General features: G+C 37.7%; 1 protein-coding gene across 3 annotated transcripts in view; it reads right to left on the minus strand.

Annotated features, from left to right (window-relative positions):
- GRM1 (glutamate metabotropic receptor 1) overlaps nt 1-27,137 on the minus strand; it is a 174,662-nt gene that overhangs the window by 41,298 nt on the left and 106,227 nt on the right. For all 3 annotated transcript variants that reach the window (XM_042820232.1, XM_042820250.1, XM_042820240.1), the window contains exons 3-4: nt 21,673-21,908; nt 626-872 (exon numbers count right to left, since the gene is read on the minus strand). In XM_042820232.1, the coding sequence (XP_042676166.1) occupies nt 626-872; nt 21,673-21,908 (483 nt within the window). The remainder of the gene's footprint in view (nt 1-625; nt 873-21,672; nt 21,909-27,137) is intronic.

A 27,137-nucleotide genomic window follows, 5' to 3' on the forward strand; every position in this document is an offset into this window, starting at 1 on the left:
AACTACCATAACAGGAATCTACTGGACCCCACATGAGAGGAACACAGTACCTTTTAGCAAACACCATTAATTATCCTGCCTGACCTGTCTGTGAATTCTGGGACAGCTGAATTTATTTAAAACTAGTTAAGGAGAGCACACAGTAGTTCAACAAGCAAAACTAAAGACTTTCTGGCATGGATGCACTGTTGTGTCCTGGGGCACACAGACCAGCTGAGTTCCGGTTGGAAAAGGATATGTTCTATAGACCTAACTTTAAAATTTCAGCAAGCAAATTCTTTGTTAAACTCCAGTCACTTGTATTAGGCCTTATCCATAAAAAAGCCCTAGTGCTGAGCCCATTACTAACTCAGATACCAAAAATCTCTGAGATGCAGTCTGTCCTCCCCCAAAACACTAGAATTGTTACAGGCTTTACAGTAACACCCCAACAGAAGCTGTAATTATCAATTTATCTTGTGTTATCATTGTTATTCCCTTCTACTAGTAAGACTCACCCAGATAACTCTGTTTCTGTTTCAGAGTGTATTTGCTGCATGCTTTAGCAAAGCAGCCAAAGAAAATCAAACCAGTAACAACACCCACATCCCAGTATCTGGTATAATATGTCGACATGAAACTTTACCTTCCTGGGGCATCTCCCTTTTCATCAAACCAAACTTCTTCTCCAGAAACACCAATGAATGTGGACTTGAGGAGAAACTCCAAGAGTTTGCTGCCATCAATTGGCTTCATAGCATCACACAGCCCAACATGTCCTGGGCAAAGGGAATGATGCATGTTTTGGAGTCCATGAGCCATAGCATATATAGCATTGATGACGAATCCCATTTTACTGTCCTGAACATAGTTTTCTTCTAGGCTTTCATTACCTAAAATAGGAAAAATAAAAATATTATTATAAACATGAAAAAAATGTGAAAATATGAAAAAGTGGTAAGAGATTAAAAGGCTTTTCTTAAAAGCTTTAGAAGTATAAACAAAATGTAAGAAGGGGGTTAAATTTACATATATGTATTTGTCAGAAATCTTTAAATCATTGAAAGTGAAATGAAATGGCTTTAGAGAAAACCACAGCTTAATGAAATTGTCAGCCTTAATTTGCTTTTTTTTAATAATTATCATTTTTCATTCCACAATGTTACTTATGCTAAAAAGGGTTAAAAAGCTCAGCATAAGAAGTATGCAACTTGCTTAAAAGTTTGATTTTTCGTCACACTTGAAGATTTATTTATTTTTTTAATCTCTTAGTTTTTAAGGACCAGTGTAGCAATGTCCTTCCAGTGGAAATAAGCAAACAATGTAAACCAGCACCACTTCTCACGTTATTTATGTTAGCTAAAGTAAAGCCAAAGTAGTAGAGAAGCCAATTGGTGTTTGCTACAGAAAGTCTAAGGAAGTTTGTAACACTAAAAGGCATTTTATGTAACTGCAGCTTAGAAGATCTTGCATGACCAGACGTACAAGTCTCCGTCCACTGAACAGAAACAATGTGGCAGTGAAGGCTTTCCTCTTGAGGAGGTTTTAGTTCTGATCTGCTGATGCTCGGGCCCTGCCAGAGGGTGCCATTTGTGGCTGCGTCTCAAGCCAGAACCCGTGGGGGTAAGGCTGTCCCCTATTTCCTGTCACAAGCTGCTGGATGCTGCCAGTGCTAACCCTGAGTCACAGAAGCCTGAACCACACGGGTCCTGAGGGCTGGGGGAACAAGAAATCTCTCTGTTTTGTTTCCCTTCCCCTGAGTCATTCTCTCTCAATATGCTCCAAGTTGCAAAATGCTGCTATCTGTGGGCCTCCCACATTGGTGTTAACAGGCATTTGCAATCCAGCCTCTGATACTTAGACACAGTAACACCTTGTCTGAGCTAGGGAAGTAGGATGTGTGAGAGACAAGGTGTTAACTGACACTTCTCAAACCTAGGTTGGAGAAGGTAGCTATCATTCTAATACAAAGAAATGAGGAAAATCTACAAGTTCACAGAAACTTTTAAGTTAAAAAAACAGCTTCTTCTCCTAATGAAGATATTGTATGTCTTTCAAGCTAGATAAGGAAGACACTCCTTACATTCATCCTTGGGAAAAAACTGATGTGGAAGGACTTCTCAGCTTCTTTGCTTTTATCTGCAGATTAGTCCTGTAGAACACTGTGAATTTACCACTCCTGCCTTCCTATAGACAGAGAATGAATATGGTCTCCATCCTGATAGGACAGAGATGTGGGAAGATCCTGAGCTCAGCATTGCAGTTCTTTGTCATGAAGCCTGTCAATAGCAAATAGCTGAAGCGCCGACTGATAGGTCATGGCACTCAACTATTTTTTACCCAAGAGTTTATTTTAGTTGCCTCCCTAATTTCTCAATTATTTTTAAAATGTATAGAAACATACACATCAATGACCTTTGCAGGAGATAATGACAGTATCCATATACTTTTCCTGAGACAAATGTTCAGGTGGCTGCCAGAAGTAGTAACCTAAATGTAGCAGAACTTGCCAATGTTTTGAAATGAGACTATTTTCTTCAAGTCTATGTTAACACAGCAAAGTATAGATTTGGTTTCTCATATTTCAATATAATATGCATAACTCCAAAGAGAATAAACATTTGATGGTGGGAGGATTTGCTTTTGAACAATTAGATGTGAGCATCTTGTTTGCTTTGAGGCTTGAAACACAGCGTCCCACTGCAGAGATGACTGCTTTTCTGCACTTACAGAAATAGTTGTACTCAAGTGAAAAGTAACATGCAAAGCCTAATCTGGTAATGAGTTGTCCACATATCAGTAATATAAACTTCCCTATGTGCAAATAAGAGATTTTACAGTAAATTTTCCATGAGAAGTCATGCTTTACCTAAACTTAGCTTCCAGCTGTCAAAATCAAATTTATTTCATTTTCACCATCACAAGTTATTGATATACAAATGTATTTGAGCTTGTAAAAATTCACTTATGAGAATCAGTACGAACAGATCTTTTTAAACAAGGGAGATAATGTAATTATGTTAAGCCAAAGAAAAAACACAGGCAATCAATATTCAATTTGGTTTTCATAGAATAGCTGCTTAATAAATGCAAGAACTATATTTTGTTTGGTGCAGGGCTTCTCTGTGAAGCCTTATTTTTCCTTAAAAGGTCTTTGAAAAGTAACAGAGAAAAATAGAACTCTGGACTGAGAAATTTGTACTTTTCTTTCTCCTCTCACCCTCTGGAAAAAAAAAAAAAAAAAAAAGAAAGAAAGAAAGAAAGAAAGAAAAAAAGTTCATTGATCTACAAAAGTACTCTGAACACTAGGGTAAATTAACATTTAAAACAGAAAAGTACTTTATTATCTTTCCTTTTTTTTGGTTCAATTTTTGGTGGAGACCTTAGTTTTCATTAAGAAAAGAAAAACTGTAAGCTATGTGAGTACTGGATTAATTGAAGTCACTCGAACTAGGTCATTAACTTTTTGAATGACATTGAAGAATTCAGGTCTCCTACATTTCACGTTTATTTTTATATTGGATGCAATGCAAATCTTCCCTTAGCCATTTCCTTTTAACAGTTCCTCAAAGCTTTGGGTCATTTTATTTTATTTTTTTTTTTATTTTATTTTTTGTTGGTCATCCTATCAAAGATGAAAAAGAAAGATAAACTACATAAAAATAAAAATTATTTTTAACAACAACACACTCTGGCTGTACACAATAGAAAAATGCTTCCAACATTGCTAGAAATAATAGCCTTAGAAAATGCAGAAGGACAGAAAAAATTTCATGAAGCGATGCCTTTCCTTTCACTGTAATGTGCCTCAAATGTAACTAATATTATCTTCAGGCAGGGACTTAGACGGAGCTGAATGTAAAGCAACGATTAATATCTAGTGCCTTTGCTGTGAAGCAAGTATGGGGCTATCAGCATTCTCAAGAGCAGAGACAGTACTCATACAAATTTCACCAGATCAACTGAAATTAAGAAAAACGCTATCAAAATCATAGCTAGAAGTGACCTAAACTTAGAGACATAACGTAAAGGTAGAAAAACCCTGTGCTGATGTTCTCAACAAGAGATTAAGCACAAAGGGTTTCTTGTTTGCAGTTCTCAGAAAGGTTAGGGCAGGAAGGAATATGGAATGGAAGGAAATGTAGAAACATTTTGGTTGAAGAATCAGATCAATAGCTAGCCAGTTGGTAAATTTTGAACAAACACACACATTTGACAAAGAACACAATCTGTTCACAGATGACTCTTGATTAGAATAAAAGCCAAAATCTGTTGAATAAAATTATTACAAATTATAATTTCTGAATTGGGCAGATATTTTTTCCTTTTTTTTTTTTTTTTTTTTCCAGAATTTCAAACAAACTGAACATTTAATGTCACATGTGTTTGCATTTGTTCCATTTGACCTATTATGAAAGTAACAATCTTTTCTGATGGTTCTGAAAAAAGGGCTGAAGATCTTAGAAATATTATACACTCCCTTCCTTAATTGTAGTGGTCAGTCCTGCGATTGAAATGCTTTCTGGGTATGCAATATGAGATTTTAGGTTTGTTGCCAGCAGCATGGTGATGGGCAACATTCAGTAAAGTGCACATTTAGACAAAGAAATTGTTGTGGAAGAATAACCAGGGCTAAATTTCTCAGGAATGCTAAAAAAAGGAAAACTGCCATACTTGATCTGTGTGCACAATAGCCTGGTGCAAAGCCATGCCAAAGAGAGATGAGTGTTCCCCCCAAGAGGATGCCAGGGGACAGAGCACATGTTATACCAAGAACTAGTAGAGTAGCACCCAGGCTCGCAACAAAATTTCCCTTCTTATTGAAGAAACCAGGAATGCAGATTTCCTGCCCTCTCTCTTAGTTTCAATGTGCACTGCTTTAAGTGACTTGGAGCAAACATGTCCATCTGGCTCTGCACAAATTTGTGCAGAGATATGCTAGGGATATGACATGCCCTTGGAAAAAAAAATACAACAAAACAGAAGTCACATATCTTGCAGTGTCCCACATTACAGAAGGCCTGAAAAACTTGGACCACAGCAAATTTGTGTCATAGGATCTTGCAGGGAGAAGGGCAGAAAGCCAGTATCTGTCCTGAACAGTCATTTCAAATCTCGGTCACTAGAAGTAGCAGCTACAGATTATTTTGGTAACTAAATGGCACATGAAAAGTGATGAACACACTGAAATCATTTTGAAAAATTTGGGATACTTGGCTCCTTAGAAATATTAGGGTACTCCTATTTGGATGCATGACCTGCTAATTATAGCTTTACCTTTGGATGTATAGGAGAGAAAATGCAACCAATTCTACATTTCTCTTTTTGTCACCAATTCCTTGATTATTTTTTTTTTTAACCTATCAAAATTATTCAACTTTAAAAACAAAAACAAAAACAAAAAAAAAACAAAAACAAAAAACCATATTATGATGAGCCAAAATAAGATTCTATTAAACAATTTTTGAAAAGGGCTTGTTTTTCTAAGCTCATTTAGCATTGCAGTTTCAGGTATTTTACAAATATTGCCAGTTCTTTCATTCTTACACACTGTTTATGTTATCTAACATCTCTTGTGTTATCTAACAACAAAGATAACATAATTATTTAACAAATTTCACCTTAAGGCATTGCAAAATAAGTACCACAGATTATAATGCCTCTAAATGCAATTAGTACGGACATGATATGATCACAACCTGCACAGTAAATGGCTTGTTCTCTTCATACTATTTTTTAAAAATGCATTCTGTTCATTAATATAATATGGCAATGGAATCTGAATAAAATCCTCGTCTCTTGATGACTCTTGTTGACTCCGCTGCACTCAGTATGTCCAAATGCAGTCAGAGGTAAGAAGTTAGATTCATAAAAGTTCTCTATTGTATATGAAAACATCCAAACACCCACCTCTTTCAGCCTACAAGCATTGAGAAGGATTACTAAATTTGTCTTTTTAGAAGTAACTTCTAGATATCCAAAGTATCTGCCTGCTTATGAAAGTGAGGCCAGGAGGTGACCAGAACAAGGAACTACAGAAGAGGGCTGTAGGCTTTGCTTGTACTTTTCTTGAAGACTGTGCAAGCTAATGTGACTGCCAAAATATTGTGGAAAAGTTGTTTCTTTTCATAGAATCATAGAATGGCCGGAGTTGAAAAGGACCTCAAAGATCATCTCGTTTCAACCCCCTGCCACAGGCAGGATCGCCAACGACCAGGCTTGTTTTACCTTCTTATCTGCAAAAAGCAGGTAAGAAATAAAAAGGCTTTGTTTCAATCTGAATTAAAATATTATTTCATTTCATTCAGTTTTCATGAGACAGAATGATAGACTGAAAAATTTGTCACTGATCACAGCAAGTGTTTCATTTAACCTACAGCAAACAATCCCATCATGCTAAATCATTTTTTTCTAGTATGGTTTCTACCCCAGGGAAAACAGCTCTTTTATTGTTTTCCAACAAAGGCAGATCACCTGTAATGGTCACTGCCCACTTCAGTGTATCTTTGCTACAGGGAGGCAAGTTCAAGAAGCAGCTACATAGAGAGATGAGAGGGTCCTAACTGACAGCACATATAAGAGAGATGGTAAAAGAGCTATCAAAAAGACATAAGATAAAAGAAGAACTTGATTCCCATTGTAATGTGAACTATTTACTTGATTAGATGCAACTCTAATGCTTATCAGGCAAGTGTAAGGAAGGATGTATTTTCTAAGAAAAGGGATTTTCCCTAACTGCCTCCTGAGCATCATGTCACCAATCTGTACAAAATAATGCTGTGCTTTCTGTAGAACAGCAGGTGGCTCTGCCATTTGGTAAGATCAGAGAAATCTTTCACTGGGGTGGATAAAGGTAAGCAATATCTGGTGTGGATTCTACACCAGATTTGAAAACACACTAATAAATATTTCAAATTGTACAGTACTTGTGAAGCGATAAATGGAATTCACAGGGTTGAAGACTTCATTTTCAGGATGTCATTAAATCAAAAAGGTTCAATTTCCATTCTTCAAATGGTTTTTTGTTTTCTTTTGTTTTCTTTGTTTTGTTTGTTTTTTTTTTTTTTTAAATTTTCCCAAGCAAAAAGATTCTATTCATGCAATTATATTTGATGCACTTTCCCCCCGAAAAGTAAAGAGATAATCCCAGTTAGCAGTTGAGACACTCTTCTATTTTCTTTCTGAGCACAAGGAAATCTATGGGTATCCCAGATATTACTGCTACTTCTGATGAATGCTGCTGCTTCTACTGAAGTTTTAGATAATACTGCAGGGAAAAATTAAAGCAATTCGAAGGGTGGGCATTCAGCAGGAGCTCCTCACATTTTTTTTTCTCTAGATTCTGAAGGCATTAACTGGATGCTTACTGCAGCAATACTTGCATGCAAGTTGTTATATATTGTCACTAATAAAGTAAGACAAATAAATAATGACTCTCTCTCTCCTGGAAAAGAAACAGATTGTGTAAACACGAGAGGCTGTTCTTTCCTTACTTTTACCTACATTTCTTTCGCAGATGACAATTCAATGGCTAAAGAAAGCCAAAATATTAATTCAGCTATTAAGAGACACAAGTTTCCATTCATTCCAGGTATTTAACCGTAGAAGATCAGTTCCCTTTTTAGATACACAATACACATGCACCCCCTGTGTCTTCAGCTTTCATGCCTGTTTTTGTGAGGATACCACATAGTCCTTCGGTGTTCAAAAGATATGTATTCCTTTTGTCTCTCTTTCTGTGTTGGAAGCAGTAGGGAAATCTGTAATTAATTTTAATTTCTTGGTTCTCCACATCATATTATGTAAGCACATTAGGACTTTAAGAGCTTAGTGTCAAAATCTCTAGAATGAGGCTGGCATACAAAAATACAGCAATGCCATAGTAAAGATGAAATACTATGAGTGGAAATGACTATGCAAGCTGACTATGACTATGACTATGCATACTCATTAATCAGGGGCCAGAGAGTCTTAGAAACACTAGGCTTTAGGCAGGAGAAAAGGAACTCGGCATTGCTGCCAACCCTGAGCCATGCTGAACTCACGGATCCAGACCACACACAAAACAAAATTTGCTTAGCAGACACAGCTCCCCTCCCTGCCCTTTCTGCTTCTCTCCACGGACATTCAGACTCTCACACAAATATATGACTTCAGGAAAAGAAGATTTAAAATGTAAACACCACATGATAATGCACATAACTCATGTTCACAGTGTGGGAGACGACAAAACTGTGTTCAAATGTGCCAGAACACCAAAGGGCAGAGAGCTTTCCCTTTACATCTCCTTTCTACTTATGCAAGGACATAAGCAAGGGATGAGACTGTCATTTCCCAAAGGCTGGCTGAGCTTCACGTCAACGAGAAAAGGGGGCATGCCTGATGTCTGTACGTGACAGTGCTTGGGTGAACAGGACAGCATGTCTGGGTGAGATTTTATGTATTGTGCAGTGCTGCAGCCCTTCTCCAGATTCAGGAGAGGCAAGAGAGCAGCTGAGGACCTTTGAGCACTGTGACTTAGGCAGCATCCTGTCACTGGAGAGGGAAACAGACCTGTAGTGAATAAAATTTCCTTATTCCTTCGCCTATAATTCTACATTGCCTATTCTCTCGTGTTGATCGGCAGTAAAAGGACTCAAAGGGAAATGTAACGCTGTACCTAAAAACCGCACTAACAAATGTCAGCAACCTCCAGAGAGGGCTGACTCCAGCAAGGTGGAGCTTCATACCATTACAGGGTTGTCCATGACCTGCACAGACTGTCTGCACACACATTTGTGACTCTTGTCAGTAAGAGTCAAAAGTGTCACAGTTGAAAAGCTGCATGGATATCTGCCTACAGAAAGTGTTTATAGCAAGAAAAACAGGAGCGGGAAACTGGACAACCAGGAGAGAACTTCCACTCCAAGTTAAAGTGTATGGCATGTGGTGTGTAGGTCTTGGTCCAAGTATTATTTTATTTTTTCATTATTTCTTTATTTTGAAATTAATAGACTGGGGGAAAAAAGAGGAAAAATAAATTGTTCCTATTTGAGATGAATCTGTTTCTGTATCTCGGACTCCCATGCAAACACGGGTCGCATTTTTCAGTATCCGTTCAAATGATTTAAAAGAAGCATCACTTTGTACATACAGGTCATCCTTTTAAAGGTTGCCTTCATACATCAAATTGAGACTATACACAAGGCTGCAATAATGCATGTAAAATTATGAACTTCCATTATTATGTGCATTCTAATGAAGAAGCTTGGAATTAGTTCTATCGTGAACAGAGTAAGTGAAGATTTATTTAATCTACTTTATGGTAGAAGAACTTAGGTATCTCACTGCTATCTTGTAGAAATTCATCCTGAAATAAAATATTATCATCTTAAGATTTATGGAACTGAATCCAGGAATTCCAGGAATCTGGAATGAAATTACAGTGGTTTATTAGTACATAAGGTCAAATATCCAAATGTAATGAATGGTCATATTCAAATTTTTAAGCTAGAAATCAGTAAAACTCTACTTATGATTCTGAAGTTGGGGAATCCATCAAATTAGATGCAGTTTAACCTTAAATTCTACTCTCATTCTCATTAGAACACTAACTTTGTGCCTTTTCATAACATTAAATGACATGTTTAATACAGAAATATGCAGCAAAGGAGATAAATTGAAGTGATTCCATTGTCTTTCTTAGAGATATATAGTAATTATTGTGAGAGCTTGACAAATACTTATTATGATTAATTTTGTTTTTCTTAAAAGCTGGGCTGCATACAAACTGCCTGTAAAATGACCACAAAATGCTCTATTATTTATTTGAGATTATTATTTAACTTCTACAGCAAGACATTAATTCTCAGATCCTATTTTAATTAGAAATGAATATTTCATCTTATAAACAGAAATAATATATGCCTGCAGATTTTGTTGTTGCTGTTCCCTGAATGAATGGCTTGTACGTGTAATCAGCAAAGACACTGATTTCAAATCCAGATATAGTATCTGATATCCATCTTATTTTTTTGTTAGCTAAAATTTAATGCCCACAAGGCTCAATCATTGTGTTTATAGGATGTAGGCATTAACACGATTATTTTAATGGAAGATTCACAAATGGCATGAATGGAAAGGAAGGCTTTTACCCTATCTAATCCTGAACTGGCCATATTCCAATCTGGCACTGCAATCCCCCCATCTCAAGTTACTCTTTGATAGTTTTTTCTTTGTTTCCATTCTTTTCCTCTGTTTCCTTGCTCAGAAATATGATAGCAGGGAATTTGTTACTCCTACTGCATATTCTGTATCTTCTTCTATCATTCTCAGTCCATTCACAAACTCTCCCTAAGCCCCTTTTTGAGATTCTGCAGAGTTCTACAAATGCCCTCAGAGTGCTCTCAAAGCCTCAGGCACCATTTAAATATGATTGGTTATTATTGCAGTGACGTTTTTCTTGCTTTCTTTACAAACTGATTAAGCTAACTTCTTCCTCCAGTGCCATGCTGGATACAGACCCAGTTTCTCTAAAGGCAGGATTTCACAGAGAACATTTTCTATATGACATGTGAAGAAACAATTGAAAAAAAAAAGAAAATTCAACCTTCAGTTTTCCCCTTTCCCTCAGGTAACTATGCAACCTTGCTGCCTTACTTGCACACTTCATTAAAGACATATTTAGAACTACTATTCTTAACATACCTGTTATTTGGAACAAGTCTAGCAGATAATGAGTTGCTGCTACTCTTACAAGAGACAGGAAAGAGCACATTCAAAATCAAACTCACTTAAAAATTTAAAGAAATATTTTCAGGTTTTGATGTTCTTTAGCTAGCTTCAGCCATGACTTTCACCATTAATAAATGAATTTTTTGAGTCAGATACCCTCACAGATATTCAATTATAACACGCAATGATGGAGAAAAGAAAGAGCACAGGAAATAGGACTGATTAAATTTTGAGTGTCATTCTATTCATATAAGGCTTCAGACTTTATCTGAAAGAGACAGAACTCAGTAATTGTTCTGCAGCTTCCAAAGCATTAAACATCTTGGATATTTATATTAGGAACCTGAAAACATACTCAAGCCCCTAATTAATTGAATTGATTAATACCTGAACTTCTCTGGTTGCTATTGACTTCCATGGGAATAATGGAAGATCAGTATCCTCAAAAATCAGGACAATTTATCTAGGTCTCAGAGCATACACTTCAGGAGCCTAGTTTTGAGCTTCTTTGTCAGAAAATGATAATTTAGAGTAGGAAAATAGGCAGCCTTCATATAAAGCATAGACAGCATTACCACAGAATGGGGAATTTAGTAAGAATGCAGTCTCATTAGATGTTAAATATTCAACACCAGTACAACACCTAAAACTAAATTCTCTACGTTATGGTTGAAAACATGATGAAAATAATAAAGTACAGATTATTCATTAATCTATTTTCTCTGGAGATCTGTGCTCCTATCTGTTATAGCAGAAGAAATCGCACAAACTCATCTCTGTCCATTGCTTGAGACCTCAAAATATCTAAGTGCTATTTCCCAGTTTTCAGTATACAAGCATGAGATCCTGAAGACTTCAAAGGTGTGAGTCAATAGCTCACGTTAACACTGGACAACACCCTTCAAACATTAGTTTTGTTGGTTAGTGACTCCCTGTGGCTGGGGGGCACAGACAAGCCATACAGTTTTTTAACATAAATTCCAGTGGTTCTGTGTGAGTTTGAAGAACAGTCAGGAGAAATACCTAGAATTTCCAGCTTTAAGACAATACTGATTTAAGATGGACTTCACAGTTCTTGCATGACAACATATCTCCCCTCAGCCAGTACTACCTTTTCATGTTTTCTTTTACTATTATTGTGAAAGTGAAATCCTTCCTCTCCTCTGCTTTTAAAGTTAAGGTGGTATTAAGAACACCATCATTATATTAATACAAACACAAGAATGTCTCACTTCTGCAAAAATACAACTCCCTCCACATTCCTCTTCCTGAGTCTGCTATTGCATTTTTCCTCCTCTCTCAAAAAATCTGGATTGCATGATGATGGGTGGACTTCACATGTAGGAGGTGAATCACTGCTGTCATACAGACGAGGCTGAAATTCTTCTTGCTTCCTGGGATCAAAGGCAGCTACTGCAGCTGCTCTGACACAAAGGAGCGAAATGGTCTCAGCCAACCTGTCCAGCACTCAGCTGGACCTTGTTATCAGTAAAAGTTAGCAAAGCACACTCACAGTTTCCTTTGTTAAATTAAGAGGGGTTTAAAAGGGTAGAGGATCCTTATATTTCCTTGCAGCCCTTGCAATATGCAAAACATTCACTCATGCACAGATCACAAAGATCCTCTTTATTTATTCCTTTACATGCCACCTGGACATATACCCAGAGCTGTATTCAAGTACTGTATTGTAGGACAGACTCAGTTTAAAGCAAGGCCTAGATTAGAAGCTCTGAGTGACATCTGCACAAGGATAATGCATTGCTGTTAGTGGTAGTGAGATAGAACTAAGCAAATCAGAAGACAAAATTAGTGGGCCTAAACTTTATTCTCATACTTAAGAATACTGAAGAAGCTCATCTTCCAGATGTGAAAGAATTTCAAAAGCATTCGCTTTAGTACATCTCCTGTTTTCCTCAGCATAGCCAAATATGATAATGCAGAACAAAAAGGGCTATTCAGCTCAGCTAAACCCAAATGAGTAAAGTATTTGAGAGTTCACAAGAAAGCTGGTCCCTGTGATGTGAACTTCAAGACAAAGCCTGGAAAAGCAGACAGAGCAAACTGGCTTTTGTAGAGAGTAGATGGTAGACAGCATAGCATGGTGCATACAGTGCTACTGCTCTGAAGAAAACAGCCCTGAGTTTCTGTCCTCATAAAACTAAGCCTGAATCCAGAGCAAAAATTAAAAGTTTAAATTTTAAAGTTCCTCCAAAGCTGGTTTCTGTTGTACAAATCAGAAAAATTCAAGCTAGAAATCATTTTGCTTCACATCTTGCTGCTGTGCTGCAGTGGCTCTCTCTGGCTCAGCCAGCAGTTGCCTAGCTCAAGAAGCTGTTTTCATTAATTTTCCCAAGTTTCCTGCACACTGGCAGATTTCAGCACTTTCCTGGTCCTCCCAGAGTCAGTGAAAAAGTAGCACTTTGTTCTGGCAAGCTAACTCTTTGGAGCTTGTGCTTTCCATCAGATTATTCCTCTTATGGATATTAACACAATTCGAGGTAGGAAGGTTTGTGATTTCTGTGGTTCAAGTTTTAATGCTCAGGCTTATAATTTATTGTTCTTTATACCACTGTTTGTCCAAGATCTACTGAGAGGACCCTCTTCATTTTAAGAAACCTATTGCCAATTCTGCAGCAAATATCCTGGTGCACGAAGGTGCGAATGTGCAGGCACTCACCTATACATCTTTGCACATACATCTATGGAGTAATTATGCCAGTAATGGAAAGCCATAAAACTGCTAGCTGAGTTATACAGCTTTCTACCTCCATGTACATTTGGAAAGGGATGATAAAATCTAAAAAAACACTGGGAGGACACATGGAAAGCAGTTGGCCTTGTTTCCCAGTCATTTACCACTGTTATTTCATCACTTTTATTTACAGATTTTATTAAATGCTTATATTTAGGCTAATTCGTCTGATAAGTGACCTGCACACACACAGATGATTTCTTAGACCAAATTAGTTAATTTTAATTATGCGCTTTTCTCCTTCCCACGCTACTGACAAAATTCAAAGCACCTGCAATAGCCTGGACTGCTCTGTTGCTCCCCAGGCACAGCAGACAGGAGCATGGAAGAGGCATGAGGGACCATGATTCATATGTCTTGCTCCTTTGCAGCTCTATTGGTTTACTCATGTAATGGAGAAGGCTGAATGTCACAAGCCTACCTGGGGATTTTTCTAATCCCATTTGACTCTGGCTGTTATAATCCACAACGGAAAGTGTAGGTGTAAATATTAGATTCAGAAAAGTTTTGTTAATATCTGACTGTAACATGAATATATTTTTTGGACTGTCTTCTATGCTGTTTCAACAGCACATGTAGAACAATTTTTATGGATTCCAAAGGAAGAAAAACAGATTTTGTGACTGTATTTTGATTGACAAACTGTTTAAAAATTATTTTGAAAAAGATAAAATACTGTATCAACGTAGCTACTTTCATTCCAAACACAGAAATAAGAAGCTAGGAACAAAAACCAGATAGAAGGTAATGCCTTCTCTTAACAATGCCTATGATATATCATAGAAAAGCACATTATTAATAGTCCTCTTCATTAATCCTTATATGTTGTCTTGTAACTTTGTCTGGGAAATAAAATGAGGCTACAGCTCTCCTGTCTTATCTGCTGTAAAAAAGCCTTGGCTAGATAGTGTAGAAACCAGAGTTCTTTCAGACAAGTTGTCCCAAACACATTTTATTCCAGGTGCCTGAAAAACTGAGATCAGAGTTTTGACCCTGCTGCAGGATGAAGCTTAGGATGTCCTGTGTCATACTGAGGGCATAAAAAGTGACATAGGACTCAGCTTATTTTCTACTTCAGAACCTATGAATTTAATTAGAACCCAAAATAGGGGCTAAGGAGGATGAGTCACAGAAGACATAAGGACATGCTACGTCAATATTTTGATTTTTTCTGTTAATGTGTTTAATACATACTGCATCAAGTAACTTACAAGCAGTGACTATCATGAAAGAGTATGTGCCTAGACTCTTCATAAGAATCTTTCCTAAATAATAATTTTCTTAATTTTTCTGATAATTAAGTTTTGTGTATTGTACTACAATTAACTCCCACTTTAGATGCTTCTGCTAATGCAAAGTCTCATGGCACAGGTGCTCTGTGAAGCAGCTTTGCAGATATTGAGATTAAAGGAATGTTCTCAGAGAAGTATCTATGGACTCCATTGACACGTAAGATCAAACACTAATAAAGTCTGCTGGATTTGTTTTGTCCAACACACAGCATAACCTTAAACATTCTGAAAACCACTCAGATCAGCTCCCATTAGAAATTTATTCATTCTTTAAACAAAAGATAGAAACAATCAAGTACGTGGCTTAAGAGCTCTGTCCACCAATACGAGTAAATGAGGATGCCAGGCTATTTCATATAAATTGATCAGAATTAAAACGTCTTAAGAAAAAAGACCATGACTAAGAAAAGTCCTGAACTGCATTACTGGTGGACAAGGATGTACACTGAAAGAGGAATTATGTTAGTACTGTCTAAAGATGGGAATAGGTCAGCCATCAATTTTCAATTTTCTCATCTGATGTAATAAGTGCAGTCAAGTAGAACATCAGAGAAAAACAAACCCTATGACAGGCTTAAGTAGAGGTTCTGTAGACCTTCCAAAAAGACATTATTATCGTACATCAGGAAAAAAAAAACAACACCTCACTAAAACTATACTCAATCTGTTTATGTCTGAATGAGATAAAACTAGGTTCTGTTTAATGAGTGGATGATAACAGTGGCAAACACTTAAAGATGCTGTTCAGAGACATCTTAACTGATCTGGCTATCTTGCTGGTTTAGTACTTTGGTTATATCCCACACATATAACTATATCACTCTTGGACTTGAGCTAGTATTTTCACATAACGTACTGCTCTGTGTGTTCTTGCATATGTCTTTGATTTCTAAAGCATCTCTGAACCATGCTCCATATCTCTTTTAGACCAGGTCTATACAAAGCCATGCAAATGGCACAAGGTCATCACAGTGACAAAGTAAACTACAATTTTTTAATATGTGATTTTTGTCTCAAAAGCTATGAGTCAGCATTATTCATACTGAAGCATAAAAACCTTTTCTAGAGTGTTTAGTCCTCCTTATAAACTATTTTCTGCTATCATTAGTGTGTTCTGCCCCTGACTGGGCATCATATGAGGATGAGAACTGCTTAGGTATGGTGTAGTCCTATGTCCTCTTTCTAAGAGAGGCTGATTATGCAGAAAGATAGAAAAAGACACAACTTCTCAGTATCAAAGTTGATGGAAGAATGTAGTGGCCACTCCTTGGCAGGAATGAAGGCCAGCAGCATGCTCAGCTGTACCGACAGCAGAACAGACAGATGCCTGTCAGTCGTGATCACCTCACCACAACTACCATCACTGCTACCCTAGACTTTGCACTCATTAGGCTGCATTTAGAATATTGTGTACGGTTTGAGGACTTCCTAGTACAGAAGGACAATGATAATCTGGAGCTCATTCAGCAGAGGTCCATCAGGATGGGTGCAATCCTTGTCCTGTGAGTATAGACTGTAGGACCTAAGCTTGTTCAGCCTGCAGAAGAGATGGCTGAAGGAAAACCCAAGAGCAGCCCTCTCATATCTCTAGGGAGGTTATTAAGAAAAGGACAGGCTCTTCATGGTAGAACATAGCGGGAGTGTGAGAAAATGGACATACCTTGAAACAAGAGAGGCTGAGATTGAATATAAGGCCAAGCTTTTTCACATCCTCACTCTGGAAAAGGTTGCCCAGAGGGCTTTGCTGCCTCCATGCTTCTTTCAAGCCTTCAGTGAATAAAATCCTGAAACCCTCAAAGCTAAACTTATACCTGATCCTTCTTTGAACAGGAGGTTGGACTACAGCCTTCTTAAGCTACTTCCCAGCCTGAGTGATTATGTAATTCTGTGATTTTGGCTGCACTTAGTCTGATTGTTTGTCTTTTCCTTGTACCCAGACAGGAATTAGCAGATAAAGCAATCCTTATGGCATGACCAAGGTATGAGTAAGCATCCAAGGGAACTTGGCCTGCAATTGGAACAAATAAAAAAAAAATCTATATTTTTTGTTCTTGTCTACCACAAATAGGTTCACTGATAAATAATCTTTCTCGTCAAAAATCTATTAAATCAATGAATCATTGAATTGCCCACTTTGTTCCACTTCACTCTGTTGAAAAATGTCTGTGCTGATTGCTTGTCTATGCATTCTGTTTTCCCAGCAGATGAACTGCTGTGAACACAATCTGATGTTTGCATAAGTTCCATAACAAATTTCGTAACTCTCTTGTGGTGCAGAGGAGTATTCATCCTATCCAGTTCACAGAAACTGCAGCCATTGTATTATCTGCCAAGAGGTGAATAGACATTCTGTAAACAAGCAGCGAAACCTCCATAAAAGCGTTTGAATTGCACTGAGTTCTACCTCATATCCACGTATGTGAGAATTGCATTTAATTCATGCTCATGTGAGCTTGTCAGGTTCAACAGAGAAACATCCATAACTGTAGTTTAGTGAGGAGAAAAGGACTTCTATTCAGGCTATCTCTATCAGCTCAGAGAGGAGTAAACCTCCAAAGAGCTGTTGGAAAAGAGTGACAATTGACAATACAGACTATCACCATATCTTGCCGTCAGCGTACGGTCTCCTAGATGTAGAAATGGCTGATTTGTCTGATGAATAGACACAAGCAGTGACTGCTGCTTGGAGCAGTTCTGGAAGTTGCATGCCAAAGGAACATAGCATTAGGATCATTCTGATGTAGTTTCTTAACTTCTCAAATTCAAAAGCAGCGTTTTTCTGGTAGTGTTAAAATGGACTACACTGTTCTGATTTGTCATCTGAAGGCCACGAAGAATATTGTGAAGTTCTGAAGCTCCCTATGAGTCAGTTATTCATACAGAGATGCAGGACATGCTGAGTTTCCTGAATAATGTAGGTACTAATGGAAAACATTCAGTAGTGGAATGAATATTTTGAGAATAACCTTGTACTGGAAGTGGTCTTGGCCTTCTAGAAATCAAGCATAGAGGAAAAAAAAAAAATACATACAAAAATATCTCTTTTCTATGCAGAAGAAAAATTTTAGACTGAATCTTACCATGTTGGTATATACTGTATATCCATGAAAAAGAGAGAGACAGAGAGGCAGCCAATTTATGAGACTGATTTGGCTAACATCAGCAAAAAGTGAGTCAAAAATAGCTCCCACTCTTTTGGCTGCTACCCAAATGGGAAAAGTAGGATATTTCTTTTTAATTTTTGCAAGAAATAAGTGAATGTTCCCAAAAGAGCAGGTTTTCTTCTCTTCCCAAGAATTTGTGCTACTACCATATAGTACTAGTTCATCCAGATAAACTATCTTGCAACTGTGGTCAGTCTTAAGGCAGATCTCACAGACTGCTTTGTAGACTGGGATGCACTTGGATTTGCTTCCTTCTGGTATTTCCTCTTTCCTCCTCAAAAAATACTCACAGAGTTCAGTGCAGCATGAGATTTCCTGAAGGATGACATCAATCTTCTCAGGAACTGAGTGAGAGAATTCATACAATAATTTCTGTCATAGGGGAAGGAGGATTTCTAAGAATTTGCTTCTCCCTTGTTTTCTAGAGTCTGCAATCCCAATCTAGTGCTGACTCAACAGTGTCTTAGAAATTGCAAATGCAGCAGCTGTAAATGTTTGAAGAACAGTCCTCGCCTATCCATGAATGCTGAAAATTGAACTTCACATTCCAGTGCCAATTCTGAATGAATTACTCAATAAAAGAATTAGTTTGTATGTGAGAAAATTATACTGGGCAAGAAGTAATTGAAGATATTCAAATACAAACTTTGCAATTAATCTTCTCTTCAAAGTGGAACAAAACATGAATTCTGACTCTCTCTGAACAAGGTAGTTGGAGGAATACATTGTTTTCTCTTGCTTGTGGTATTTCTTATGGATCCCACTGATGGGTAAATACAAGGACACTATGCTCTCCAAGACAACAAAAGTATCTTTTGCCCTTGGTATTCTTCTTCATTAGAAAGTTTCCTCGGATTCTGAAGATGAATCTGAGCAGAGTACTACCTTTGAATCAATTTCTGTTTATACAGAAGCGCAGGTGTGCTGTGTTTTCAGTAATGACTACCAGTGCTCTTTTTGAATACAGAACAGATCAGGACCAAGACTTAGTCACAATGAATGCTAATAATGTGCAAGGAGTCCTGAGAGCACAAGGGACTCAGCGTTTTCCATAATTCAGGATCCTGTATGCCTTGTTACAGGAATACTAATGGCATACTGTGAGGTAAAAAGAAAGCTCTCAGCTATAATGGAGATGAGAACCTTAATACCAGTGTTCAATACTGATACCTTTCCTGGAGTGATGGAGTAGTAACAGCAAGATTTTAATTTGTGGTGTAACAAAGTCAGAATGTAGTCTATCAGTGCTTTTAGTGGATTTCAAATATTGCTTTTTATTTATTGGCCTGTGTGGCCCTCATTTTCAAATCTGTGCACATAACCTTCTTTGTGAAGGATGTGAGAGGCAATTCAGATTTTTTTTTTCCCCACATGCTTATAAAGAGAACTGTCTCCGAATTTATAGGTATAAGTTAAAAAAGGCATTTTCTTAACACTGCCATACTAAACCTCCTTGGAGAGGAAGGCTCCATCAGCAAGCTTTGGAGCTGTTAGTATTTTAAGCAGCATTCTTAAACCAGCAGAAAACTCAGATAAAGATATTCGTATGGAAAGCTGCGGTGAAGCGTATGTGTGAGTGTATGAAGTCAGCTCTGTGCAGTCAAAGAAAAATATAATAAGATAGTGCATTGCTCCCACACACTCTGGGGACACATAGGTCTGTCGATTCCACAGATACGCCATTATTTGGAATAGATACATGGTGGGTTTTTCTTTTGTGATTTGAAACATTTATGAACTTCTCAGTTCTGCATGATGATCCTGAGAGTTCATTCTCAAGTTTAAGAGATGACTGTTTTTGAGAAAAGCACAAAAAAGTACCACATATTTTGAAGCTTCGTGAAAAACTTTAGAGGTTGTTAGAGGAAGGAAAGATGTTAGAGTGCCTAAATTATGGCAATTAACGGTCAGAGTATACTGATGTCTCTGATACCTGCTTGAGTAGCAAGAAACACCACAGCAGGTTTGTACCTGTATCACAGCAGAAGATGGTAACTCTGCAGCACCTTCTCCAATATTCAGTGCCTTCAGCCCCAACATTTCCTAAAAAGTTTGGTGGTGTTTGCTTGTTTTTTCCATAAAGCAGACCATTATTTTTTCCTGTGAATTTCTTTTGTGGATTTTTCTCTCAAGTAAAAATCTGTAGTCCACAGCAGCATGTATCTGACAACTCATCTACTCACTGTGAAGAAGTAACCCATGTACTCCAGTTTGATGTCACTAGTTGATATTTGCTTTTAATATGGTAGGCAAAGAATGATCATGCCAGTCCTGCCTATTGTTTAGTGGAGACTGGATAACATACTACCCATGCTTACAGCTGCTGAGATTCAGCAGAAATCAGACATTTTATTGAGTAACAGCCTGAAACTTTTTTACAACCAAAGCAAAATTATTTTAATCGTAAATTTCTTAAGAAAGAAACTATATATTTGCTTTGTGTGTCCATCATGCATTCTTCCCTTACTAATTTCTGCTCTTGTTGGCCTATGTTAACTACTTTCTCTGAAGTGAAGCAGTCTTAAAATAAATATATATAACATAAATGAACATTTTGGTAGAATGCAAAGTTAATAATTCCTCTGAGTAAAAAAATATCACACAAAACACGCAACAATTCCTTAGCCAGTATGTCTTCCTACCAGCTCCCAAGAGCTCATATGGGCCCAGCCAGTCTGCCAGTCATCACATAATGCCATTTTTGAGTCAGTCACAGTGTGTGTTGATATGGCTCATCTATTAATAAGAGAACTGAGGGGAAAGTAAAGGTAATGTGGAAGGTTGGAAGGTGCTGTTAAGAAGTGTTGTTGATGGCAGAGGAACTATAAATACAGTGAGGAGTTATCTCAGAGTGCATGAAATGAGATTACTGCAATTGGATAAAGGGGTTAGAGACATAAAGAATAGGACAAAAATCCATGGGAAGTCAGATTTCATTATTATTTTTTTTCACAGGGTAACTTCCTTACTATTAAAATGTACTCTTTTGACTGGAGATGAAATATTAACCAACTATAATTAAATACTTTCAAAATTATTCAGTAAGTATTTTATAGAAAAGTGATCACAACCATCTAAATTTACCAGTACATTCAATCTTACTAAGATATAGTTAATTTTCTCAGGTTCTGACACAGAAAAAAACAAACTGTTTATGAGCAGATACACTTCCCTTACTATGAGGTGAGTATTGCTTCTATTTGTAGGACATTGATGTTTAAATAAGTGCTATGTAGTGGGAAAAAAAAGTATGCTTTTTAATGGGTGAAGAGAAGAAAGTGTGAAACAGATGATTTCCCAGTTTGAAGACACATTGATATTTATTTATTTATTTATTTGGCTATAGTATTTTCTTTGAATTTTGTGATTATCATACTGGTTAGAGAAAATGATTTTGGAAAAAAAAAAGGTTTCAATTTGTTTCAATTTTTTTCTTAAAATTTAACTGTTACTTATTTTATCCTATTCATGGCCATGTATCCATGCTACAAATTTAGGCATTCACCTCAGCCTCAGTACAGACATAAAACCTCAAAGTGGAATGAGCTGCTTTATGACGGAGCAAAATTATACTGAGAGGAATCTGTGCTGGATTTTTCTCCCAGAATTTTGACTTATGTATTTACAATTTATTTACAATTTGGTTCTCACTTTTCACTATTATTAACAAATTATAAGCAAACAAATAAAGCTCTTTTTTTTTTTCTTTTTTTCTTTTTTTTTTTTTTTTTCCAGAGCACACATTGAAATGGAAAAAGAGCTGATAAATTACCAGTGCAGTTCTTCTGGAAGTTGGGATTCTCTAATGGGTGTCCAGGGATGCGACACTGAAATCTATGCTGCCAGAACTCAGGAAACCAGGGATTGCGGGTATTGGTGTCCAGACGCAGCTTCAGATAATAGTCATCAAATGACAAGACCTCTGGAGATTGCAGTTTGATGGTGATGCCTCCGTTTGCTTCCTGTTCATAACCTTCAATGACTTCATCTCTGTCTGCCCAACCATCACTGGAAAGAAGCAAAAATACCTTATTATCCAGAGACAGAAAACTTGTTTTGAAAAAGCAGCTGGCCAAAGGCAGACCAGAATCTTCAGAAGCAAGTGATTAGAGGAAAATCTGAAGGCATATCTAAATTCAGGCAGATGGGGAAAGAAGAAAGCACAGTAAAGGAGACTTATAATGAGCAGTCTGACTGATTTCATGCCGAGCTCTCATTAACTCATCTGGAACGAAGAGGATTTATCTTTGTCCCTTCAGAAAGAATTTTTGGGTGTAGTTTCTTTTGTGATATCTCCATGATTGAATCTCCTCGCCTTTTTCAGGCTATCCTGTGATGGTGGAAACTGAAAGAATTAATAACAATTGAAAGCAAAGGATCCTGAGATTTCTTTTCAGCATGAGTGGATTGTATAGCTACTAGAACAATTTAAATCACGCACGAAGTGAAAAGTGCATTGTGTTGGAAGAGGGTAGGATATTATATCTATCAAGAATACTTAATAAAGTTGAAAAATTTCAAAAGAAAACCCCATGCTATTCTTATACTATGTGGGATCTATGATAAAATTTCTTCTTTTTTACTTTCTTATAAATTTATTTATTTTAAAACAATTGATTTTCAGGACTAGGGGAATGGATCCAAGTTGAAGGAGGGAAGATTTAGGTTGGATGTTAGGGGGAAGTTCTTTACAAGGAGAGTGGTTAGGCCCTGGAACGGGCTGCCCAGGGAGGTTGTGGATGCCCCATCCTTGGACGTGTTCAAGGCCAGGTTGGACGGGGTCCTGGGCAACCTGATCTGAATGTGTGTGTTTGGTGGCCCTGCTAGGCAGGGGGGTTGGAACTACATGATCCTTGAGGTCCCTTCCAACCTGGGTGATTCTGTGATCTGTGATTCTGTGATTTTTATTTTACTTCTCTGTTTATTCATTTAGGAGACATTCTTCAAAACCTGAGGTTAAAACTTTTTCTTGGAAACATTATTTCATGGAAAATCTATTTTGACAGGTTTTAACAAAGTCAATTTTGCTTAGCATCTGAGTTTTAGTTTAGTTTTTTAAATTAGACATCTGTTGATTTTGAAAATCTGTTTGATTTTCTCCAGTTCTTATTAGGGTCTCCTAAGAATAGTGGTATTACGGTCTAATTTAGGTGCAAATTTAAGTCAGCCACTGCTTAATTTTAATGCATTGGTCATCTCAGAAGAGAAATAGATTATTCTGGCAAGTCAGATCCAGCTGCATCCAGAATCAAGTTGAAGTACTGCTGCTGCGACAAGCAGACAGATGAAGCACTCTCAGAAGAAAAATTTGATAGACCATTAAAAAAAGTCCCTGTTCAGTGACTTCATCTCTTTAGGAGACTTTCATACAGCCTTGAGAAGAACATTATGGTGCAAGTGCAAAGCCAGAAGCATTTATAAAACACTTGACATAGATGTGACTGGGACTCCAAAGTGGAGAACATACAAAATTGGAAGCAGCAAGCTCTGTCACAGTCCTAGACAGAAGTAAAGTGACTATGCATTGGGCATCTGTGAGTCTGGTTCCCAGCCACCAGACTGAGCAGTTGCATGGTTTCAGCAGCATTTACATTGACTTCTGCATCTGGGCTTCAAGCACTTGGAAAAAAAAATTCTGGTCTCCATGGAAAAACAGGAATGCTCAGTACTGAGTGCTTTTCATATGGGACACAGGATACAAGCCTCTATTACAGGAAGTCATTTCAGACAGGAACATCTGGCAGCAGACTTACTGAGTGACCAATGGCCTGGAAACTCACAAAGACACACTGAAGACCTCTCCTATGAGGACAGAGCTGGCACCCTTAAGCCTGGATAACAGAAGGCTGCAAGGTGACCTGATAGCAGCCTCTCAGCATGTAGAGGAGAGTTACAGGAAAGAAAGGAACAAACACTTTAGCAGGGTTTCTATACAGAGCAAGGGGAAACAGCTTCAAACTCAAAGAGGGTAAACTTAGGTTAGATATATGGAAAAAATATTTTACAGTGAATATGATGAGGCTCTGGAACAGGTTACTTTGTGATGTTGTCAATGTTCTGTCCCTGTAGATTTTCAAGAAGAGGCTGGATCAGGCCCTAGGCAACCTGATCTACCTGCGGCATGCTGTTCACTGCAGGGGAGTTCGACTAGATGGTCTTCAGATGTCTCTTCCAACTCTAAGGTTTCTATGATTCTAAGACAGCATTACATGGCTGGTTTGAGCCAGCGTTTCATCTTTGCTTCCTCTTTGCCAAAGCTTTGCTGTGGAAGTAGCTGAACCACTTCCAAAAAATGGGCAGAAAGTTCAGGGAAGGAAGAAGCAACTGTTTATGAGTCTCTTTATGAAATGGTGGTGGACACGAGATTGAACCCCAAAGAGGCTCTAGACCAGGCCTTCAGTGCCCTGCTCTGCTCAGGTCCTGTCTTTGTACCAACACAGTCCAATGGATAATAACGTGGTATGATCCTGGCTAGACAGCTACTTTTGATTTACCATAGAATTGCACAGTCAGAAGGCTCTGTTTCTGCTCCATGCCCCACTCAGCTGTCTAGAGTTTTGGAGAGGGAAACAAACCACAGCTCATCTACTCCTCACGCTCAGTGCAACTAACAAAACATACAGTACACTCTTACTGCCTCATAGCAGAACACAGTCTAGGCAGCCCTAGAAAGGTAAAACCAGGAGAGAAAACAAGCTAGCACCAATGAGAACAAAAAGACAATATTTATTTCTTTTTATGTGGGGGAAAAAAAAGTAAGAGGTCACTGTCACAGTATAAGTGAGTCCTAATTGCATGATTACTTCATTATTTGTGACAATGTTTATGGCTGGCAAACTGTAGACTCAAGCAGAAATATTACTGAGTCAAAAAGATTAAGTAAACCCAGCCATTTTTTACGAGGCTTTCTAGAAATGAGGTAGTTTCTCTAGTGCTTGGATTCCTACTAGTCAAACACTGCAAGTGATTTATTCTACTCCTTTGCAAGTTTGCCTTGGAAAATTGCCAGATTCACTCTGAAAGGCAAAGAAGAGCAATTCCACAAAGGCAAAAAAAAAAAAAGTGTATTTCAAATTCTTTGAGTGCAGCTGATGGAAAAGTTCTCATAAATTGGAACACAGATCGTCACCTAATGTTTCTTTGGTCCTCCCCAAGAGACCTAGATCTCTTCCTAGCCCCAGACGTTTTCGTTCCTTCTTAGACTTCCTCAAATTATTACGTCAACCTCGTAAGCTTTGTTCCCGACCAAATGTGAAGAAAAGTTTCTGAAATCAGAAAAACGTTCATATGTGTTGAACATTATATGGAAGCTCTGCTCTACTTTCAGAAATATCAAGGAAGCAAAAAGAAGCCCTCTGGTCTTTGAGAAGATCTCTGCCATTCTGGCAGCCTCAGGCTGGCAGTGCTGAGAGGTGCCCTCGGGCCTTGCAGCCACATCAGCACCTTTGGGAGGAGGGTTATCAGAGACCTAAGATCTTTTTACAATATCTAATTAAATTTCTTTATACTGTGAAAACAGGAATTAAAAATTAATTAAAAAATGGTCTGGAAACTGTGCATTTTTAGTGCTACATGACTAAATGGATGGTATTGCAGATGGTAGTATGAAAAAAAGACTTTTCTAAAGCTGAGCAACACTGTGATTCTGAAGCCCAGAGAGTGCATTTCATTGTCAATAACATAAGACCAAAAGCTGATTGAAAGGAAAAATGAAATTACATTAAAAAAATCAGAACATTGCATTCTATTTCTTTGTTGTCAGAATCCAGTACTTTCCACTTAGTTTCCTTTTTCATTTGACTGAGTACAGAATAGCACTGCATGTTACCAGTACATCTCTTCCATGTGCCTTTACTGAAGATTTCAAGAGATAGTCCAACATCTATCACCAAAAATGCCTTCCCTGCTGACTGTTGGTATTGTGAAACTGTCTAGCCTTAAAACCTGTTGGGTATCTTGTGCAATAGCTGATAAGAAGCTCTGCAAGAGAGTTTAAAGTGTGAAGACATAAACACTGGGGGAGGAATAAGCATGTGGGTGTCAAACCAGCAACCACTGTTAGGAGAGAAAGAACCAACTGCTTTTGTTACAATTTTGTGGAGTTTATTGCAAGTGAAATGGCCACTGATATTCTATCAGCTATTCTCAGTTCAGATGCCAATTAGTGGCTAACATTCACAATGCCAAATCCAAATTACAGCATTTATTAACAAAATCAGGCAGAGAGGGAAAATCCCCAGTTACCCTGTCTAGCTTCAGAAGACCTATTTCCACTACCTCCAACTGAGTCTGAAGAAACAAAGCTGATTTTTCCTTAACCAATTTACCATCCTGTTACTATATTAGAATGGACATATCTGAATTACGGTTTAAGCACCATCTCTCTGTTTTCTGAACGACAGTCATGGATATTTGCGTAACTCAAACACCAGGACTAATGTAATGGATTCCCAGTTTCCTCTCCTCTTCCAAACGTGAACACTGCTTTTCACAAGGGCTGATGAGATAACCAGCAATCAAGCATTCTATTTTCATCTCCCCAGGACTCAATTGCAGCAGCAGTATGGCTCTGCTTCCCAGCACAGCACTTGGAGTGTTACTGTTTCAGCTGTCTTTCCCAAATAGACAAACAAACACACCAGACAGACACATGCTGTTGATTATTAAGACTACTTGGAAGTTGCTCTTCGATAACTGTAGAAAGTAGCATTCTTTCATAGGTAAAGAAAACAAAACATGTTAGGCAGTCATGGAAACTGACTGGCACTTTGAACACTGCATCCTTACAGGTCTTGATTTGATGGAGGGCAACTGATTCATGTCTATTTTTATGGAGCATTGAGTTGTTGGCAGATTCATCAAGCCCTTTTGTACTACCTAAGGTAATGTTTTCTTGAGAAGTTTGTGTTCATGGTAACTTTTTTTCTTCTGTATTGGCCAAGTCTCATAAAATAAATAAATTAATTAAGAACACAAAGCCCTTCATACATGCCAAGTGAACTATTTTTCCAGTAATTCTCCTGTCTGGTGCAGATATTCTTTTTACTATTATAAAATGAGGCAAAGCATATATCCTCCTCAATTAAGGCAGCAGGGTCTCAGGTAAACATCACTGTCACACAGACAGGTAAGAGTCTATTGCCACTCTCTGTATCCACAAAACTAAAGCACATGTCAATATACTTTGCTTGCAAAGTAAATATCTAGATTCACAAAGCGTGTTTCGGAAAGCCTTCT

This window comes from Centrocercus urophasianus, unplaced genomic scaffold (genome assembly GCF_019232065.1).
Source record: "Centrocercus urophasianus isolate 14NV4802_14NV808 unplaced genomic scaffold, USGS_Curo_1.0 seq_10, whole genome shotgun sequence".
Classification (NCBI taxonomy): domain Eukaryota; kingdom Metazoa; phylum Chordata; class Aves; order Galliformes; family Phasianidae; genus Centrocercus; species Centrocercus urophasianus.